Source organism: Canis lupus, chromosome 6 (genome assembly GCF_048164855.1).
Source record: "Canis lupus baileyi chromosome 6, mCanLup2.hap1, whole genome shotgun sequence".
NCBI lineage: Eukaryota > Metazoa > Chordata > Mammalia > Carnivora > Canidae > Canis > Canis lupus.
In genome coordinates this window covers 3467368-3486655 of record NC_132843.1, presented here as the reverse complement: position 1 = coordinate 3486655, position 19288 = coordinate 3467368, and the positions used below count along the sequence as shown (strand labels likewise).

General features: G+C 36.6%; 1 protein-coding gene across 11 annotated transcripts in view; it reads right to left on the bottom strand.

The window, feature by feature from the left end:
- LOC140634911 (centrosomal protein of 76 kDa) overlaps positions 1-19288 on the bottom strand; it is a 234552-nt gene that overhangs the window by 57646 nt on the left and 157618 nt on the right. For all 11 annotated transcript variants that reach the window (XR_012032235.1, XM_072828642.1, XM_072828644.1 and 8 more), the window contains 2 exons: positions 14789-14866; positions 10361-10525 (listed from right to left, as the gene is read on the bottom strand). Coding sequence is in view for 10 of the 11 variants with exons in the window: in XM_072828642.1 (XP_072684743.1) it covers positions 10361-10525; positions 14789-14866 (243 nt within the window). In the remaining variant the exon portion in view is untranslated. The remainder of the gene's footprint in view (positions 1-10360; positions 10526-14788; positions 14867-19288) is intronic.

The window sequence follows — 19288 nt, the reverse complement described above, 5'->3', positions numbered from 1 at the left end:
TGCACTTTCTTTCTAAATAAGTATATAAATAAGTAAATAAACTAATACATACATACATAAAAAATTTAAAAACCAAAAAGTTAAAAAGAAACTTATAACAAAGTGGTGAGTGAAAATGGCAGAGCAGGGAACTCTGGTGCTATGTCCTCCACAAAAACAACTAATAAGATAGCAAAAACTGTTGAACTTTACGAAATTAGTTTAAAAAGGCATTAAATAAACAACTCAGAACAAGCTGCAATAGTAAGCTTCCCGAAGGTGAGGAGAATCTGATTTTGAGATGCCACATTACAGGTATTCAAAATCCAGATTTCAATAAAAAATTGATGGATGCAAAGTAACAAAAAATATGGCTTGTTCATAGAAAAAAAGAGGAAATTTATAAAAACTTCCTTGAAGAAGCACAGAATTGGACTTATTTGACAAAGTTTTTTTTTTTTTTTAAAGATCTTATTTATTTATTCATGAGAGAGACACAGAGAGAGAGATAGAGGCAGAGACATAGGCAGAGGGAGAAGCAGGCTCCATGCAGGGAGCCTGATGTGGGACTCAATCCCAGGACTCCAGGATCATGCCCTGGGCCAAAGGCAGATGCTTAACCACTGAGCCACCCAGGCGTCCCTTGACAAAAACTTTAAAGCAACTATCTTAAATATGCTCAAAGAGCATATTTAGAGGATAGAGGATATCAGTACAGTAACAAATTATAAAAACAAACCAAACAAATTCTGGAGCTAAAAGTACAATAAATGAAATTTTAAAACCCACTAGATGGATTCAGCAGCAGATTTAAGCAGATTAACAGAATTAATCGACAAACCTGAACACATATTAACTGAGATTTTTCTGTCTGGGGAGAAGAAAAAAGAATAACAGAACCTGAGAGATCTATAGAATACCATCAATTGTACAAACATATAGGAGTCCTAGGGGGACAGAAAAGGACACATAAAATATGTGAAGAATTAATGGCTGAAAACTTCTGAAATTTGATAAACACGTGAATCTATTCATCTAAGAAACTGAATAAACTAAGCAAATAAAATAAGCAAAATAAACTCAAAAAGAGCCACAACAGGACATATTATAGATTAACTGTTAGAAGACAAAGACAATCTTGAAAGCAGTTAAGAAAGCAGTGATTGTCATATATAAGTGATCTTAATTAATATTAATGGGTGATTTCTCATCAGGAACCATGAAGGCCAAAAAGTAGTGGGATAACATTTAAAGAAATAAACGGGGAGAGATGCCTGGGTGGCTTAACAGGTGAGTGTTTGCCTTTGGCTCAGGGAGTGATCCTGGATTCCCGGATCAAGTCCCGCCATCAGGCTCATTGCATGGAGCCTGCTTCTCCTCCCTCTGTCTGTGTCTCTGCCTCTCTTCCTGTGTCTCTTGTGAATAAATAAAATCTTAAAAAAAAGGGGGGGGGGGAAGTGCTGTCAATCAAGAATTCTGTACCTAGCAAAACTATCCTCAAAAAATGAAGGTAAACAAGCACTGTAGGAGTTCACCACTGCCCTAAATGTTAAAGGAAGTCAATCAGGCTTAAAAAGACACTAGATAGTAACTCGAAGCTATTCAGTTACTTAAAAAAAGAAAGGTAAAGTTGGCTATATAAGTATAAAAATCAGTGTTCTGAACTTTCGATTGGCAACTACTTTTTCTCCAATACAATTTAAAAAACAAATATAAAACAATCATAAATCTAAGTTCACAGACACAAAATGTATAAATTAGACATAATGTGTGACAATACTAACATAAGGGGAGAAATGACTTTCAAAGGAGAAGAGTTATTATACATTATTAAAACTAAGGTGATGTTAGTTCAAATCTGATTGTTATAAAATAGGTAAGAAAAAAACTAAAAAATATTTTTAAAAAGGAAGAGAATAAAATCGTATATAGGAAAAAAATAATCACAAAAGAAGGCAGTAGTGAAAAAATTACATGACAAATAAGATTTAAAACATATAGAAAATAAGTATCAAAAGGCAGAAATAAGTTCTTCCTTGTCACTAGTTATGTTAAGCATTGAAGAAACTGACAGATAAAGAATACATGATCCAACTTTGTGCTTTCTACAAGAGACTCAAATTTGGTCAAAGGAGAGCTGGGCTGGCTGTATCAGGATCAGACAAAATAAGCTTTCAGATAAAAACTGTCATAAAAGACAAAGAAAGACATTATATATTAATAAAGGGTCAATAAATCAAGGAAATATGAGAATTATAAACACAAATATATGGAGCAAACATAGAATTAAAAATAGAAATAATTCTACAATAATAGTTGGAGACTTCAATAATGGATAGAATTAGAGAGATCAGTAAGGAAAAGAGAGAACTCAAACAACATATAATCCAACTAAAACCAACCCATATAAGAACATTATACCTAACAGTCTGCTTTTTCTTTTTTTTTTTTTGGTAACAGTCTGCTTTTTCTTAAACGCAAAAATAACATTCTCCATCTTAGACCTCAAAACAAGTCTCAACATATTTAAAAAGACTGAAGTCATACAAACCATCTTTTCTAATCTTTTCTTTCACTAGAAGATGAAAACATTCACAAATATGTGAAATTTAAAACACATACTTCCAATAACCAAAGAATAAATAAATTATGAGTGAAATAATAAAATACTTTGAAAGTAATGAAAATGAACACATAACATACAAAAATTTATGAAATGCAGTAAGAATAGTGCTCAGAGGAAAGTTCATAGTGGCAAAGAAAGATCTAGATTAGAGGTCCTATATTGAGAAGAAAGATCTCAATCAGTAACCTGACTCTGTATCTTAAGGGTCTAAAATACAAAACACCCAAGCTAAACTCATCACTTGCACATGGAAGGAAATGATAAAAATCAAAGAAGAAATAGAAAATAGAAAAATAGACAAAATTAACAAAGCCAAAAGTTGTTTCATAGAAAAGATCAACAAAATTGATAGACTGATCAAGAAAAAGGGAGGATTCAAAATACAAATATCAAAAGTGAAATCAAAGTAGGGACACTACCACAGACCTTACAGAAATACAAATCATTATAAGAGAATACTATGATAATTATACAGTAACAAGATAATCTAGGTGAGAGTGACATATGCCTAGAAGGATGCAAACTAACAAAACTGATTAAAAAGGAAGGAAGGAAAAAGTGATAGAGGGAAGGAGGAAGGAAAAGAGAAAGGAGAGGTATCTGGGTGGCTCAGTCAATTTAGCATCTGACTCTTGATTTCAAATTCAGTTCATGATTTTAGAGTCATGAGATTGTGCCTTGTGTTGGGCTTCCATGCTGGGCAGGGAGCCTGCTTAAGATTTTCTCTCTCTCCCTCTCCCTCTGCCCCTCACAGCTGCTCATGCTTTCTCAAAAAAGAGAGAGAGAGAGAGGGAGGAGAGAGAACAGAAAAGTAAAGAAAAGAAAAAGGAAAAAGAAAGGAAATCTAAATAGACTTATAACAGGTAAAAAGATTGAGTCAGCAATCAAAAATCTCCCAACAAAGAGGGGCCCAAGACCAGAGCCTTCACTGGTGAATTCTACTCAAACATATAAGAAAGAATTAACCTCAAAATCCTTCCCAAATTATTGCAAAAATTAGAAAAGGAGGTAACACTTCCTAATTTATTCTATGACACCAACATTACCCTGATACCAAGCCAGACATGAATATCACAACACTATGAATTAAATCCCTTCTGAATATGGATGCAACACTCCTAACCCAATAGTAATCTGACTCTAGGAATATACTAAAAGGATTATACATCATGACCAACTGGGATTTATCCCATAAATGCAAGGATGGAAATATACATCACATTATGGTAATACACCATAAATAAAATGGAATGAAACAAAAGAAAGCATGATTATCTTAATTGATGCAGAAAAAGGATTTGACAAAATTCCCACACCCTTTCATGATAAGAACAAACTTGGAATAGAAAGAAACTTCCTCAGCATGATAAGTCATTTGTGAAAATCCATAGCTAATATACTTAATGATGAAAAACCGAATGCTTTCCCCTAACATGAGAAGGAAGACATGCCTGTTTTTGCTGATTCCATTCAACACTGAAATTTCTAGGCAGGATAATTAAAAGGCAATCAGACTGGGAGAAAAAAAAGGCACTCAGATTGGAAAGGAAGAAGTAAAAGTATATTTCTTCACAGATGAAGAGAGTGCTAATAAACTCAACAAAGTTGCAGGATATAGAAGCAACATACACAAATCAGTTGTATACGGAGATATATATATATACATATAGCGGTAAAGAAATGTGTATATATATATATATACACACACATTATATATGTGTATGTATATATATATATAAAATAATGTATATGTATATATATTAGAAATGAATGATCCAGAAAAAATCAAGAAAACAATCTCATTCACAGTAACATCAAAAAGAAAAAACTACTTTGGAACAAATTTATCCAAAGAAATATAAGGCTTGTATACTGAAAACCATAAAACATTGCAAGTGAAGTAAGTTACAGAATGTACACACTTGATCTAATAAAAATAACATGGTAAAAAAAAAACAAAAAAAGAAAACCATAAAACATTGCTGAAAGAAATAAATGAATGGAAAGACATCTATTTATGGATTAGGAGTTGTTAAGATGACAATCAAGGAGTTGTTAAGATGACAATAAAACCTAAAGTGATCTGGAGATTCAATAAAATCTATATAAAATTTTCAATGGTATTTTTTTGCACAACGTGAAAAACCTAAACGTCACATGGAATCTCAAGGAACCCTGAATTACCAAAACATTCTTAAGAAAGAAAAACAGGGACACCTGAGTGGCTCAGTAGTTGAACGTCTACCTTCTGGAGGCCTGGGATCAAGTCCCACATCAGGCTCCCTGTGTGGAGCCTGCTTCTCCCTCTGCCTGTGTGTCTGCCAGTCTCTCTGAGTCTCTCTCATGAATAAATAAATAAAATATTTTTTAAAAATTAAAAAAGAAAAACAGGGCGCCTGGGTAGCTCAGTTGGTTGGGCATCTGCCTTCGGCTCAGGTCATGGTCCCACATCCTGGGATCAATCCCTATGTCAGGCCTTCCTGCTCAGCAGGGAGTCTGCTTCTCCCTCTCCCCACTGCTTATGCTCTCTCTCTTGCTATCTCTCTCAAATAAGTAAAAATCTTAAAAAAAAGAAAAAAGAAAAACGAAGCTGATAAACTCACTTTTAGATTTCAAAGCTTATCACAAAGCTACAATGATTAACTATTATATATGTATTATATTATAATCATTCCACAATGTGGGATGGGCATAGGATAGTCATAACAGATCAATGAAATAGAATTCAGAGTTAAGAAATAAACTCATACATTCAACTGATTTTTCACAAGAGTCCCAACACCAGTAAATGGGGGTAAGAATAGTTTCTTCAACAAAGGATGCTGGGACCAAGAAGTATCAAAATGCAAAAGAATTATATTTGACCTTTACCTCAGGTCACATAAAAAAATTATCCTAAAATAGATCAAAGAGCTAAATGTAAAGTAACTAAATGTAACTTCTAAAGTCTTAGAAGAAAACATAGGGGTAAATCCCTATTACCTAGATTTGGTAATCTATTTTTAGATTACTGAAAACCTGAGCAATGGAAAAAACAAGAACAGAAAAATTGGACTTGGCAAAATTAAAACCTTTATACTTCAAAGCACACTATTAGGAGAGTGAAAAGACAACCTACAGAATGGGAGAAAATATATGCAAATCATATATCCTTCTAGAGTATATAAAGAATTTTGATAACTTAACAAGAAAGACAACACAATTAAAAAATGGGCACAGGATTTGAATTGACTTCTCTCCAAAGAAGATATACAAATGACCCACAAGCACCTGAAAACACATATAACATCATTAATCATTATGGAAATGCAAATCAACACTGCAATGAGATTTCACCTTATACTCACTATGGCAGGTATGACTAAAAACAAAAACGGATTATAACAAGTGTTGACAAGAATGTGGAGAAATGGAAACTCTCATACACTGCTGGTGGAAACACAAAATGGTGCAAGTGGTGTAGAAAGCAATTTGGTGGTTCCAAAACTTAGAATGATTATATGATCCTGCCATTTTGCTCTTAGGTATATACCCAAAAGAACTGAAAACAAGTACTCAAACAAAAACGTGTACATGATTGTTCATAGCAGCACTAGTCACAATAGTGAAAAGGTGGAAAGAACCCAAATATCTATCACGTAATGAATAGACAAAATATGATATATATATGTACATAACAGAATGCTACTCCACCATAAGAAAGAATAAAACACTCCTATATGCTAAAAATGGATGAACCTAGAAAACATTATGCTAAATGAAAGAAGCCAGCCACAAAAGGTAATGTATTGTAGGATTCCACTGATATGAAATACCCGGAACAGGTAAGTCCACTGAGACAGAAAGTAGAAAAGTGGTTGCTGAGGGCTTGGGGCAAAGGGAGGGGAGAGGTGGGGGAGAAGGGACTAGGAGTGATTACTTCATGGGTACAGCGTTTCCTTTGGATGATGAAATTATTTTGGAACTAGAAAGAGGTGGAGGTTGCACAACACTGTGGAGATATTAAATGCCACTGAACTGTATATACACTTTAAAATAGGTTATTTAGTGTGAATTTTACCTTAAAATGAATGAATGAAAGAAAAAAACAGACTCTTTAAAAGCCTTCCATTTACTACAGAAGAATATTTATGCTTGTAAATACCTTCCAACTGAGATGCAGTTCTTTGTCATGTCTATGTATAATCAATCACATACCATTATTTCCCAAATACATGAGACCTTAAGCCTCACACAATGTTATATGTTTTATAATATATTAAACCCAGCTGAGACGTGTTAGATCAGCATCTACAAAAGGAATCTATCCCATGTAATTCTTAGTATCAGACAAGTTTAACTACTATTTAGCACAATTATTTTTTCTGATGAAAAATAAAATGATTTAGCTATATTGTAGGTGACTGGTAAAAGACATTAGTTAGAAATGTTAGTAATTTACTAAGCAGAAGCAATATTTACTTATTTTAATCAGTAATATGAATTTCTGAATAATTCCTTCCAGATAAGGAGGAAAATCACCTGTGATTACTGTTAAGTGTTCCCATTCAGGATAAAGCTCAGATAAGTAGACTTTTTTGAAAAAGACAGCACTGCCAGGTATTAGCTACAGAAATTATCTTGCATTGTTAGTAAAAGTGAAAATGGTACAGTCCTTCTTGAGAAAAGTTTGGCGACATGTATTAAAATTTAAAATGTGGGATCCCTGGGCGGCGCAGCGGTTTGGCGCCTGCCTTTGGCCCAGGGCGCGATCCTGGAGACCCCGGATCGAGTCCCACGTTGGGCTCCCGGTGCATGGAGCCTGCTTCTCCCTCTGCCTGTGTCTCTGCCTCTCTCTCTCTCTCTATGTGACTATCATAAATAAATAAAATAAAAAAAAAATTAAAATTTAAAATGTGCGTACTCCTTGATCTATCCATCTCACCACAGAAACTTAAACCAAGGAGATAATTAGATGAGATATTCATAATACTGATTAAAATAATGAAAACTGGAAACAATCTAAATGTCTATTAATCGAGTCTTGGGTAAATTATTTACAGTGCACCAGGAAATAGTGTGAAGTCATTTAAAAAGAAACCATCTATGTTCATTCTTCACAGGAATTACTGAGTGAAAAGGGCTCCCATTACAGAGAACTTTTGTTGTTTTCTTGTGTCAAATCCCAGTATTTCTTAGTCTTTGAAGACTGTTTTTTTGGCATATAGCCTCTTACACTTAAGCTTTTCACACTTGTTAATGCTTGTCTGATTACTAGAGGCTCCCACCATACTGTGAAATTCCCGAGAATAAGGACTGTATTATGTCCTTTCTCCAGAGTTTAGAAGAGTGCCTGGCACAATAAATATTTATTAAAAAAAATAAAATTAAATTAGGGTGCCTGGGTGGCTAAAGTCAGTTAAGCATCTGCCTTTGACTCAGGTCATGATCTCATGGTCCTGGGATGCAGCCCAGCATCGGGCTCCCTGCTCAGCAGGGGGTCTGCTTCTCTCTCTCCCTCAACCTCTGCCCTTCCCCCCACCCTGCTTGTGCTCTCACTTCTCTCTCACTTTCTCTCTGTGAAGTAAATAAAATCTTTTAAAAATTTGTTAAGTTAGGGACGCGTGGTGGCTCAGCAGTTGAGCGTCTGCCTTCGGCCCAAGGCATGATCCTGGCATCCCAAGCCCGATCCTGCATCGGGCTCCCTGCATGGAGCCTGCCTCTCTCTCTGTGTCTCTCATGAATAAATAAAATAAAAATTAATACAAAAAATGGTATATATCGTTTAAATGCTTAAATGCACTTATAATCAAAGATATATAGATTTTAAAAATGAAAGAGGATTTTCTCCCAAATTTGTCAACCCAAAAGATACCCACTTTGGTCAAGGATAGGAAGAAATGGAAAAAACTATTATGTTGTAAATAGTAACCATCACAATATAACTAGAAGGTATTTTGGCCACATGTGTAGCATACAGCACAGATTCTGAGGTCAGACAAAATGAAAATGAAGATAGTCTTTGCCTTATAACTAGTTACCTGAACTGGGGAAGTTATGCAGCACTTCTAAACTTCAGTTTCCTCATTTGTAAAGGAAATCAGATTTACTGAGAAATAAACCAACATGATACTTAGCTGCAATATTAAAGCTTATTAAAATTAAATAATAAGACCTCAAAGAGCTACTTATATCTGTTTGATTTTTTTTTTAAGTTTATTTAAGTAATCTCTACATCCACTTGGGGCTCAAACCCCTGACCCTAAGATCAAGAGTCACATGCTCTTTGGACTGAGCCAGTCAGATGTCCCTACTTAAATCTATTTTAAAATTAAGTGATGTCTTTCACAAGAATCTTCCACATAAAATAACTGACTAAATTTTCTCCATAAGTTGGATATAATTCATTTATTCATCCCACAACTATTTGTTGGGCACAGTATTCAGCATCTGGCTGAATAAAAAATTGTGTCAGGTACATGGTCTAGTCACAGGGAATGACTAATGAAAAACTAAGTCCCTATAACGGTGAGAGAGAGATAAATCTGAAAATACATGACAAAGTGAACCACAGAAACACGCGGGCAGAGAGGCGAGGATTTCTCTAATGAGAGGACATGTGAACAGAGACCCGAAAAGTGATGAGGCTAGTTATGTAAGGGTAACAAAGGTGCAGCTGCAGGAGCTTGTGACAGCAACAGAGACCAGCATGGCTATCTCTTTATCTTTATCTCTTTTTCTTCCTGGAAATCAACCAGGAAGGGTGGTAGGTGAGGTCTGAAAGGTAACCTATATCAGGCTCTGCGTGGCTTTGCAGGCCAAGGTAAGGATGTGGAGTTTGTTCTGAGTATGACGGAGAACAGTGGAAGGTTCTGAGCAGGGCAATGACATCATCACATTTTTACCTTAAGAGGTTTACTCTGGCTATTTGGGGGTTAAATTGATTAAAAGGGACAAGAGTGAAATGAAAGCAGGAGGCCACTTAGAGGCCACCATCATAGTGTGAGTGAGAGTGGCTTCATGGTGAGAAATAGTCACATTCAGGATACAGTTCAGATGTAGTGCTGTCAGGATTCCACTTCTAAGAACCTAACTCAAAGATTTCACTGTTGCTATTCAAAAAGGTTTAAAAGCAAGGATGCACAAAATAAGCTGCTCACAACTTGATACAAGTTGATTGGTATAAAAGAGGTAGTCATTTAGAAATGATGATTTTGAACACATAATGACATGGAAAAATGTTCATATACTATGTTACGTGAAAATAGCTGGTTATAAAACAAAATGTTCAATATTAATCCAGTTTGTCCCAATAAAATGTATAGAAAAAGATTGGGGGTGCCTGGGTGGGTCAGTTGGTCAAGCACCCAACTCTTGATTCCGGCTCAGGTCATGATTACAGGGTCATGAGATCAAGCCCTGTGTTGGGCTCTGTGCTCAGCGGGAAGTCTGCTTGAGATTCTCTCCCTCTGCCCCTCCCCCTGTTCGCTCTCTCTCCCCCCTACAATAAATAAATCTTAAAAAGAAAAAAGAAAAAAGAAAAAAGATCGAAGGTTATACACCAGCATGTTAGCAAAATATCTCTCTGGGTTGTGAAATTACCAATTTGTCACTTTTCTTCATTGAGCTTACTGTATTTTTCAAATTTTCTGTAATGACAATATATTACTTCTGTAGGAAGAAATGATCTAAAAATGTAATAATGAGAAGAACATTTCAACAAATATGATTACTGATGAATAGCCATTTGAGTCTATTAATAGTTTTATTACTTACCATTACTTTGCGCAAAGTGTATCTTTTGGATCGAATGTCATCCATCAGCATCTCATAAGGGGTGAGTTGATATTCGATGGGCAAAGGATTGTACTGCCGCTCTTGGACCTTCTTGAGTTTTACTCCATTCCGCAAATCCCTCATCACCTGTACCCAGAATCGAGCCTAAAAGAACCAGGGATGGGAGAGATGTCCATGAATAAGTTTGCTTATTTCCTCTAAATAGCTATAAAGAAAAAGAGCAAAACACTGAGTAAACCAAACAAAACCAATTTTTAAAATTAGTTTTTAGGATATTAAAAAGTCGGTAGAAAGCCATTAGAGAATCACAAGCTCTAGGTGCTGAGTCACCTGAGTGTAAACCCTAACTTACCCACTGTAGAAGGTTGCACCAATGGCCTGTTCTTCATGCCTCTTGTGTCTACATCCTGTTATGTGATTTTGCTCACTAAAGAGGGAGTATATGTCCTGTACCCTAACATTGGATTTGGCTATGCCATTTGCTTGGCCACTGAAATAGCAGTTGATATGATGTGACCAAATGCTGCAAAAGCAAATGCACAATGGGCTTGTCACTCATGCTTCTATTATTGCAATGAGAACCTCATGCCTAGATCAGTATGTTGCCCAGGAGAAGGATGAGACACACATAGACTGGAGTTACCACAACTGATCTGCATACTCATGAGCTAAATAAATGTACTGTTTTATGCAACTATGATTCTGTAGTAGTTGGTTATGCAGCATTATTGTGACCAGAGCTAATTAATATATCCACCTATTAGCTACTGGACATCCAGCAAGTTGCTTCACCTTTCTGAACCCTGGCTTCTTCATCAATAAAATAAAATAGTACTTCATAACTTGCTGAGATGGTCAGAGATGATACATAGTGTTCTGTACATGGAAAATGCTCAAAAATGACAATTTTTATGTTATTACTATCTTTGTATAAATTACTTAATAACCATTTTCTTATCAACAAATAATAGTAAGTTGCCTTGCTGGCCCCTCAAGAAAATAAGATATATATGAAGCACTTATAATAATATAAGACACATTAAATATGCATATTATTATTTAATCCTTTATTTTCCTACCTTTAAGCTAAAGTATCATAGTCTCTGCTTCCATGAAAAGTAAATTATTATAATAATTAACTGAAACACTGTAGTTTGTTAAAATAAGCAGCTCAAGTAGTTACTTAAATGTATTTACTAAAAACCAAGTGATAGGGGCATCTGGCTGGTTCAATCTGAAGAGCACTGGATTCTTGCCCAATTTGAGCCCCATGCTGGGTACAGAGATTACTGAAATAAAAATTTTTTAAAAAGCAACTGATGTATTTCCTAAGACTTATCTACATAAAATAACTATGGATTAAATGTCTTAAAAATGTTTTCAAAAACAATTTGATTTTAAAAACATGTATGCCATTTCTTATTCCAAAAAGGATATGAATATGAATACAATACTGTGGTATAGCCCTTAGGATACTTTCTAAAATATTCCTATTTTATTTTTTAAATTTATTTTACTTTTTTTGTTTTCTTTTATAAACCCTTGTGTCGAGGGCTGACTTTCAATAGATAGCAGCGAGGGAGCTGCTCTGCTTGGTATGAAACCGGACCCAGAAGCAGGTCTCCTGCGAGTGGTTTAGCATCAGGCTCCCCAGGAACATGCGTTGGTGAGAGGCGAGGGGGCGGCCCCCTTCCCAGAGTAGCCCGTTTCCCGGGAGGAGGGGCTCTCCGCAGAGGACCCTGGTCCCCACCTGTGGCAGGGATGGCAGGTGACCAGCCATCCAAGGCTGAGGCCAACCGAGGCTCTGTGGTGCTGCCAAGTAGGTCCGCCTGGGCGGGATTCTGACTTAGAGGTGTTCAGTCATAATCTCACAGACGGTAGCTTCACCCCATTGGCTCCTCAGCCTAAAATATTCCTATTTTTAAACAGACTCTTGGATTCTGCCATTAAAGTTACTCTAATACAATATTCCTAAAACATTTAGATTACTCTTTTGAGAATGTTCTTGTCCCAAATTCTCTTATACTCATTCCTTTAAGATCCAGTTCAAATATCATCTCATCCTTTAAAATCCTGTCTCTTCTCTTGACCTCTCCAGGCTTTAAGAAAACCTGACATGTGAAACCTCGAATTCTCAAAAACAGATAAATTAGAGGGGCAGAGGGTGGGGAAGAAGTAGACCCCCTCCCCCTCCAGCAGGAAACCTGACACCCAGGCTACAACCCAGGAGTCTGGGATGATGACCTGAGCCGAAGGCAGACACTCAACTAAATGAGCGGTCCAGGTACCCCTCATTTCATTCTAATATTTCTAAATAATTCATTTTAAGGTTCTTACAAGAAACAGACTGGTGATCTAGGCAAATGGAACTCCCTTTGGAATTAGTGCATCTCTTGTCAGTAATCTTGCTAGTTTTTAAAAGAGGCTGCCCTAAGACAATAAATTAAATTTTTAGTTCAAGTTTTTATTAGCTGTTTGCTAAATTCGGACCACCTGGAGTTATTTATCTGGCTTCCATGTCAAAAAAAAACACATTTAAAAAAAAGATTTAAAAATCTTTTAGGCAAGATGAAATACACCTGGAAAAAGACTACCAGACTTCTATACAAAGGAAATTTCATAATTAATATTATTCTAAAATGACAGTACTCACTTATTAGATATTATAGGCTGTTTTTTAAATTTACTTTTAAATGTTCCAGATTTATATAATTCCAAATATCTCAGTAAAGATATCATCAATAATCATCAATAAATTAAGAATATTTACATTCATACATTAATATATGTAGATCCACACAATGGGAATGGACTACTACTAGTAATAAAAACATTAAACTATTCATACAGGCATTCATGTATGTGAATCGATGAACATTCATTCATCCATTCAACCTGGATGAAATCTCAAAAGAATTATGCTGAATGGAAGAAGTCAAGCAAAAAATAGTACATACTATAGGATTATATTCATATAAAATTTTAGAAAATACAAACTAATCTATAGTGAGAGAAAACAGATCATTGATTGCCTAGAAGCTGGGGAGAAAGGAAGCAGGAAAGAGGATTACAAATGGGTATGAGGAAACTTTGGAGGTGATGGATGGGCTCATTAATTTGATTATATGATGGTTTCATGGGTATGTATGTGTATATGTATATGCCAAAACTTATTGTGCTTTTTAAGTATGTGCAACTTGTTGTATGCTGATTATACTTTAATAAAGCTTTTAGAAAATAATTAAACAATTAAAATCTAATATGGTCAAAAACAACTTGTTTATGTCCCCCAAATCTATATCTACTCCTAGTCCCTCATTTAATGTCATTATTTAATCATTTTTCATTCTCAACCTGAAAAGTCAGAACACTGAAAGTGCCTTCCCACTGACACCTGAACACATCTCAATCTAATTTAATGACACTGACTCTCCTGTCCTCCATCCAGGCTGTCATGTTGACCCAACTCTAAGTCATATATGAGGGCAGGGACTCTTGGTTTCACTAGGTTCTAGAACCATGCCAGAAAACAGTGGCTAGTCAAAGTTTGTTGCATAAATATAATGCAATCATCTGTGCTCAAAGTCTGCCTTTTGTTTTGAGGTGAGAGATCTTGTATTATTCATTTTGTATCACCAGAACCTAATCCAGTAACTATTCATCAGATAAATGAATGTACTACATTATAATTTCATACCTTATTATGAATAGAGCTTCAACTTTGACTTACAAGAGTATGCTAAGGTATTAATATAATTAGAAAGGTCAATATTTTATTTGATCTTTTTAAAAGATTTTATTTATTTGACAGTGAGAGCAGCAGGCAGAGGGAGAGGTTCCTGCTGAGTGGGAAGCCCAATGTGGGGCTCAATCCCAGGACTCTGGGATCATGACCTGAGCCAAAGGCAGACAGATGCTTAACTGAATGAGCCATCCAGGTGCCTGAAAGATCAATACTTCTTTTAAAACACCAAAATTCTTAGAAGACATTGGGGGTAGTTTTATCTATTTAGTTTAGTAAAATGGGGAATACACATTTCCTGAAATGTTAAGACTCAGCATTCAAATTCATACAATATCAATACAGATTATAGCCCTTAATAGCAAGTATTTTTTTAAAAAATTACACCATGGGGTGCCTGGGTGGCTTGGTTGGTTTAGCATCGGACTGTTGGTTTCAGTGCAGGTTATGATCTCAGGGTCCTGAGACTGAGCCAGGCGTTGGGCTTCCCACTGAGCAAGAAGCCTGTTTCTCCATCTCTTTCCCTCTTCCCCTCCCCCCACTCACACTCTCTCTCCAAAATCAATAAATAGATCTTTAAAAAATAACAACAACAAAACCCCCCAAAACCACATTACACTATATCTTCAACATTAAATAGAACACAGAATGCCCAACTCTCTTACCCAGTCAGCATTTTTCAGCTCTTCCAGATCTGTGTTAGATTCATCAGTCTTTTCCATTTCTTGAATCTTCTTAAGATTCTACCAATTAAAATAAAAAGAAAACATTTAGGTAAAGACATTTCACTAAGTTACCTTTCAAATTAAAATTTCTAACAGATACCTTCAGACAAAGTACATTTAGAAGTGTTATTGAAGTAGATAGTACAGAATATATCCTCTGTAGATTTCAGTCATGGTAGACCAGAATAAATACACAACTACAGACGGGTGAACTGAGATTGCTAACTGTACTTTCTTTCTAGGTCTCGTGGCTAAACCTTTGTCACCATATTAACTTGAACCCCCCTAAACTATATTGATACTGCCCTCTTCCTCAACCCCCATATTCAATCCAGCCTTAAATCTCATAGCTATTACTTCTTCCATATAACCTAACCCCTCTTCCTCTTATATCCACTGCAGATCTCTTAATTCAAACACCTCTGAGGACAAAAACAATGACTTGAGGTATATATTATTCTGTTGACTAGAAGAGTGTTTTTTCCAGCTTCTTATAATTAAAATAGTGAAAGAAAAGAGATTTAAGGAGGGACACCTGGGTAGCTCAGTTGTTGAGCATCGGCCTTTGGCTCAGGGTGTGATCCTGGGGTTTGGGATCAAGTCCTGCATTGGGCTCCACGCAGGGAGCCTGCTTCTCCCTCATCCTATGTCTCTGCCCACCCCCCCTCTCTGTCTCACATGAATAAATAAAATCTTTAAAAGAGAGAGAGAGAGAGAGAGAGAGAGAGAGAGAGATTTAAGGAGGTGAACTGCCTCTGGGCACCTAGGGACTCTATGAGGCTATGACATCTATCAATAGCAGTGCTCTTTCCTCTCCAACCCCAAAAAAATCAAGAGCTGAGAATAAGTACCTCATCTCTTACTATTTCTTCCCACTCTGGCCTTAGGGCATTTGCACTAGGTGTTCCCTCTTGCCAGAATGCTTTACCCTACATATTCACATAACTAATTCTCACACATCCCCTTCTCATTTTTGCTCAAAATGTCACCTTCTCAATGGGATCTACCTTGACCATCCTATACAAATCCCAAGCTCCATACCCTGTCACTAGCAATTCCCCTAGTCTATGACTTTTTCCAAAAAGCATCCTACCTTCTAACAGTCTATATGATTTACTTTATATGTTTACTGGCTGCCTCTCATTGCTAGATTTTAAGCTTTATAAGGAAGTATTCTTGTGTATTTTGTTCACTAATGGGCTCCTCAAATCTCTAAAAATGCCTTGTATTTGGTAAATAAGACAATTAAGATATTTAAGCTAAGAACAGTCATTTTCTTTAAGATTTTATTTATTTATTCATGAGAGACAGAGAAGCAGAGAGAGAGAGAGAGAGAGGCAGAGACACAGGCAGAGGGAGAAGCAGGCTCCATGCAGGGAGGCTGACATGGGGCTCAATCCTGGGACTCCAGGATCAGGCCCTGGGCTGAAGGTGGCGCTAAACCACTGAACCACCCAGCCTACCCAAGAACAGTCAAATCTTAAATCTCAATAGCTCTTATCATGTCAACTTTAATAAGAAGCCCAATGAAAGGGAAAAATATTCAGAGAAAAATCTGAATTTTCTTCTCTAAATTCAGAATTCACTGGCAGGGTGAGTAGAAAACTCTTATCTATGCCACACAAAAAAATATGCTCTCCAGGGAAATAAATATGTAACTCAAGCTCACATTACATTTAAGTGTCTCATTCAATCAACAGATGATAAGATAAATAATAAGCAGATTAAAAGGGAAAATTAATCTGCCTAACACCACACAGAAGAAATGAAGTAACAGTAACACTAAACAGGTCAACAAGATTCAGTCTGCACCAAAATAAAATGGTTTGCAACCTTAATGCCTGAGATGATCGAGTGTGTCTACATGGGCCAACATTCTAACCTTTCGATCTGGAGCCATGAAAACAAAGAGCCCCATACTGCACTAAATTCTTTCTGTCCTATTCCCCCCATCACCTTAAGACTGACTCCTCAAAAAGTACTATATTGCTTACCAATGATCTATAAACCAAAAGATAATGAAAAAAGCAGAAAACATGATGCAGAAGCTCACTTTTACAAGCCTATATTGTTTTAAAATTTTATCAATGGTCTCTAGGTTATTCTAGGATCTAGACAACAGAAGGCAAGACAAACAGTATAGGGATAGTAGAAGATGGATGGTCTTTGGCAAGAGAAAATATTTATCTTTTTTTTCTTGATTCTTACTGTTACTACCAAAGTTCATTACAAGTCTCTTAGCGGTTTCTTCTGCTCCAGTTTCTTCTTCATTTGGTTAATCTTTTCACTTCTCTATGGTGGGTTCCTAGGCTCCCTGCTGTGGCCTTCAAACTGGGGTACCTGTACTTTTGGGGACCTCTAGTCAAACAGTACAGTGATATGCCAGGTAGCATTTACAATAACATATAAACATGACACATTTCCCTGGAGTGCATTTTACTCACAGATAATGTGATGGATGCTGTGGTAAGCTGTCCAGCTCTACAACATGCACACCTCCCCCCCGCCCCCGACCCTTCCACCGGCTGCTGGAGTTATGGGCTGACAAACGCTTATGGCTTAATTCTGCTCCAGGAGCTGCACTCAGTGTTCGGAGCAAAGAGCTACCCTGCCGCAGGTATGCCCCATCTCTGGGGTAGCCCATATCCAATCATGGGTCCATGTGGAAGTACACAGATCAGGCTTCCCTGCCTCCGTTGATACAACTCTGAAGGGCCATCTCAACTTCCAAGCTCCCTGTGGGATTGGCTGAGGCCTGCTGTATCTGCATCATAGTTCAGCTTTTCCTTCACCCACCCTCACAATTGTTCCCCAGTGCAATTCCTAATAAAACCTCTTGAATTCAAATTTTGCCCCTCAGAATCCATTTCCTGGGGGAACTCAATCTACATATGGAATGTTTAAAATATTTTAACAGATACAGGTGTATAAAACAAAATTTATATGGATTTTAAAGACAAAATGCATGATTTCAAAAACATTTTTTTTAAAGATTTTATTTCTTTATTCATGATAGACACAGAGAGAGAGAGAGAGGCAGAGACACAAGCACAGGGAGAAGCAGGCTCCATGCAGGGAGCCCGAGACGGGACTCGATCCTGGGACTCCAGGATCGTGCCCTGGACCAAAGGCAGGCACCAAACCGCTGAGCCACCCAGGGATCCCCTCAAAAACATTTTTGACTTGCACTAAACAGTATATCCCTCAGTGGGCATCTGTTTTGTCTAGAAACCTTTTCTCCCTTCCTTCTTTCCATTGAAGAAAGCAGCCCATACAGTTTGAGTAGAGCTAATAACCCCCTGCCCGGTACACCTCATCGCCAACTCACAAGGGTGAAGACATCCTCCATCAACGAGTGGGACCCATTTTCCTGACCACAGCAAATAGTTCTTAAACAGGTACATGACTGAATTTTCCTCCGAGGTATTTCTGTCCCAATTAAGAGAAAAGATTTTCTGCTGGAGTTACTGAACTGAGAGAATGTGAGGTGTAGGTTATAGACTGTCATCTTACCTGCTTTTTAGTAAAAGCCCATCCTAGGGAGAAAAAGAAAGCCCCAATTACAGATTTTGAGACACTAGATCAAGCTGTGCTTAAAGCTAGCCTACTCTTAGACTTCCCACTTATGTGAGCTAGTACATCTTCCCCCACTCTACCCAAGGTAATTTGAGTGGATTTCTGTTACTTGCAACTGAAAGAGTTATGATTTAGTATGTCCCCTTAATCCAGAAATATGAGTTCATGCATCTGTGTTTTAGGAGTATTCTGGTGGAGTAACATGAGAAGCATATGGTCCCTTTCCCACCCAACTTTAAATTTTACTGTTCTCCAACACATTCCTGACTAAACATAGTCCAGATGGTCTTACTGTTACACCTTTATGCATCTCTACCTTTACCTCTGGGCTCTAATAAAATCCCTAACTCACTGCTACTAAGAAAAACTATCCACTCTTTATAATACTAAAGATAGTTTAAATATATACTCCAAGAATTTGACGTTTGTCTGAATAGTAGCACAAATTGTAGTTCAGACACTTCCTAGTTGTGTGACTTTATACAAGTCATTTAACTGCTCTAATCTATTTAATCTACTGTCATGTTAAGTATTTAGTATTAGTTATTATAAGCCAATACATATTTTTGAGAATTTGATTGTGAACACTTTTACTCCATCAAAAAATATCTTATTCTTTTACCAAATGAAACCTTTCTCTAGTCTCTTCATGAAATCAAAGTCTTGACTCACCAATAAATCAAATAGTTGAGAATCTGTGAATACCATAATTGAACAAGCCTGCACAAATGTGCAACTAGAAATCTCAGATTTAGCAGAAAAAATGAGTTATTTGAAAGTAAATTACATATTTTTCTAGTTTTAGTGGCAAACTTCTGTCAATTACATTCTAGCTTCTAAATAGATTTTTTGTATGTAAAAATG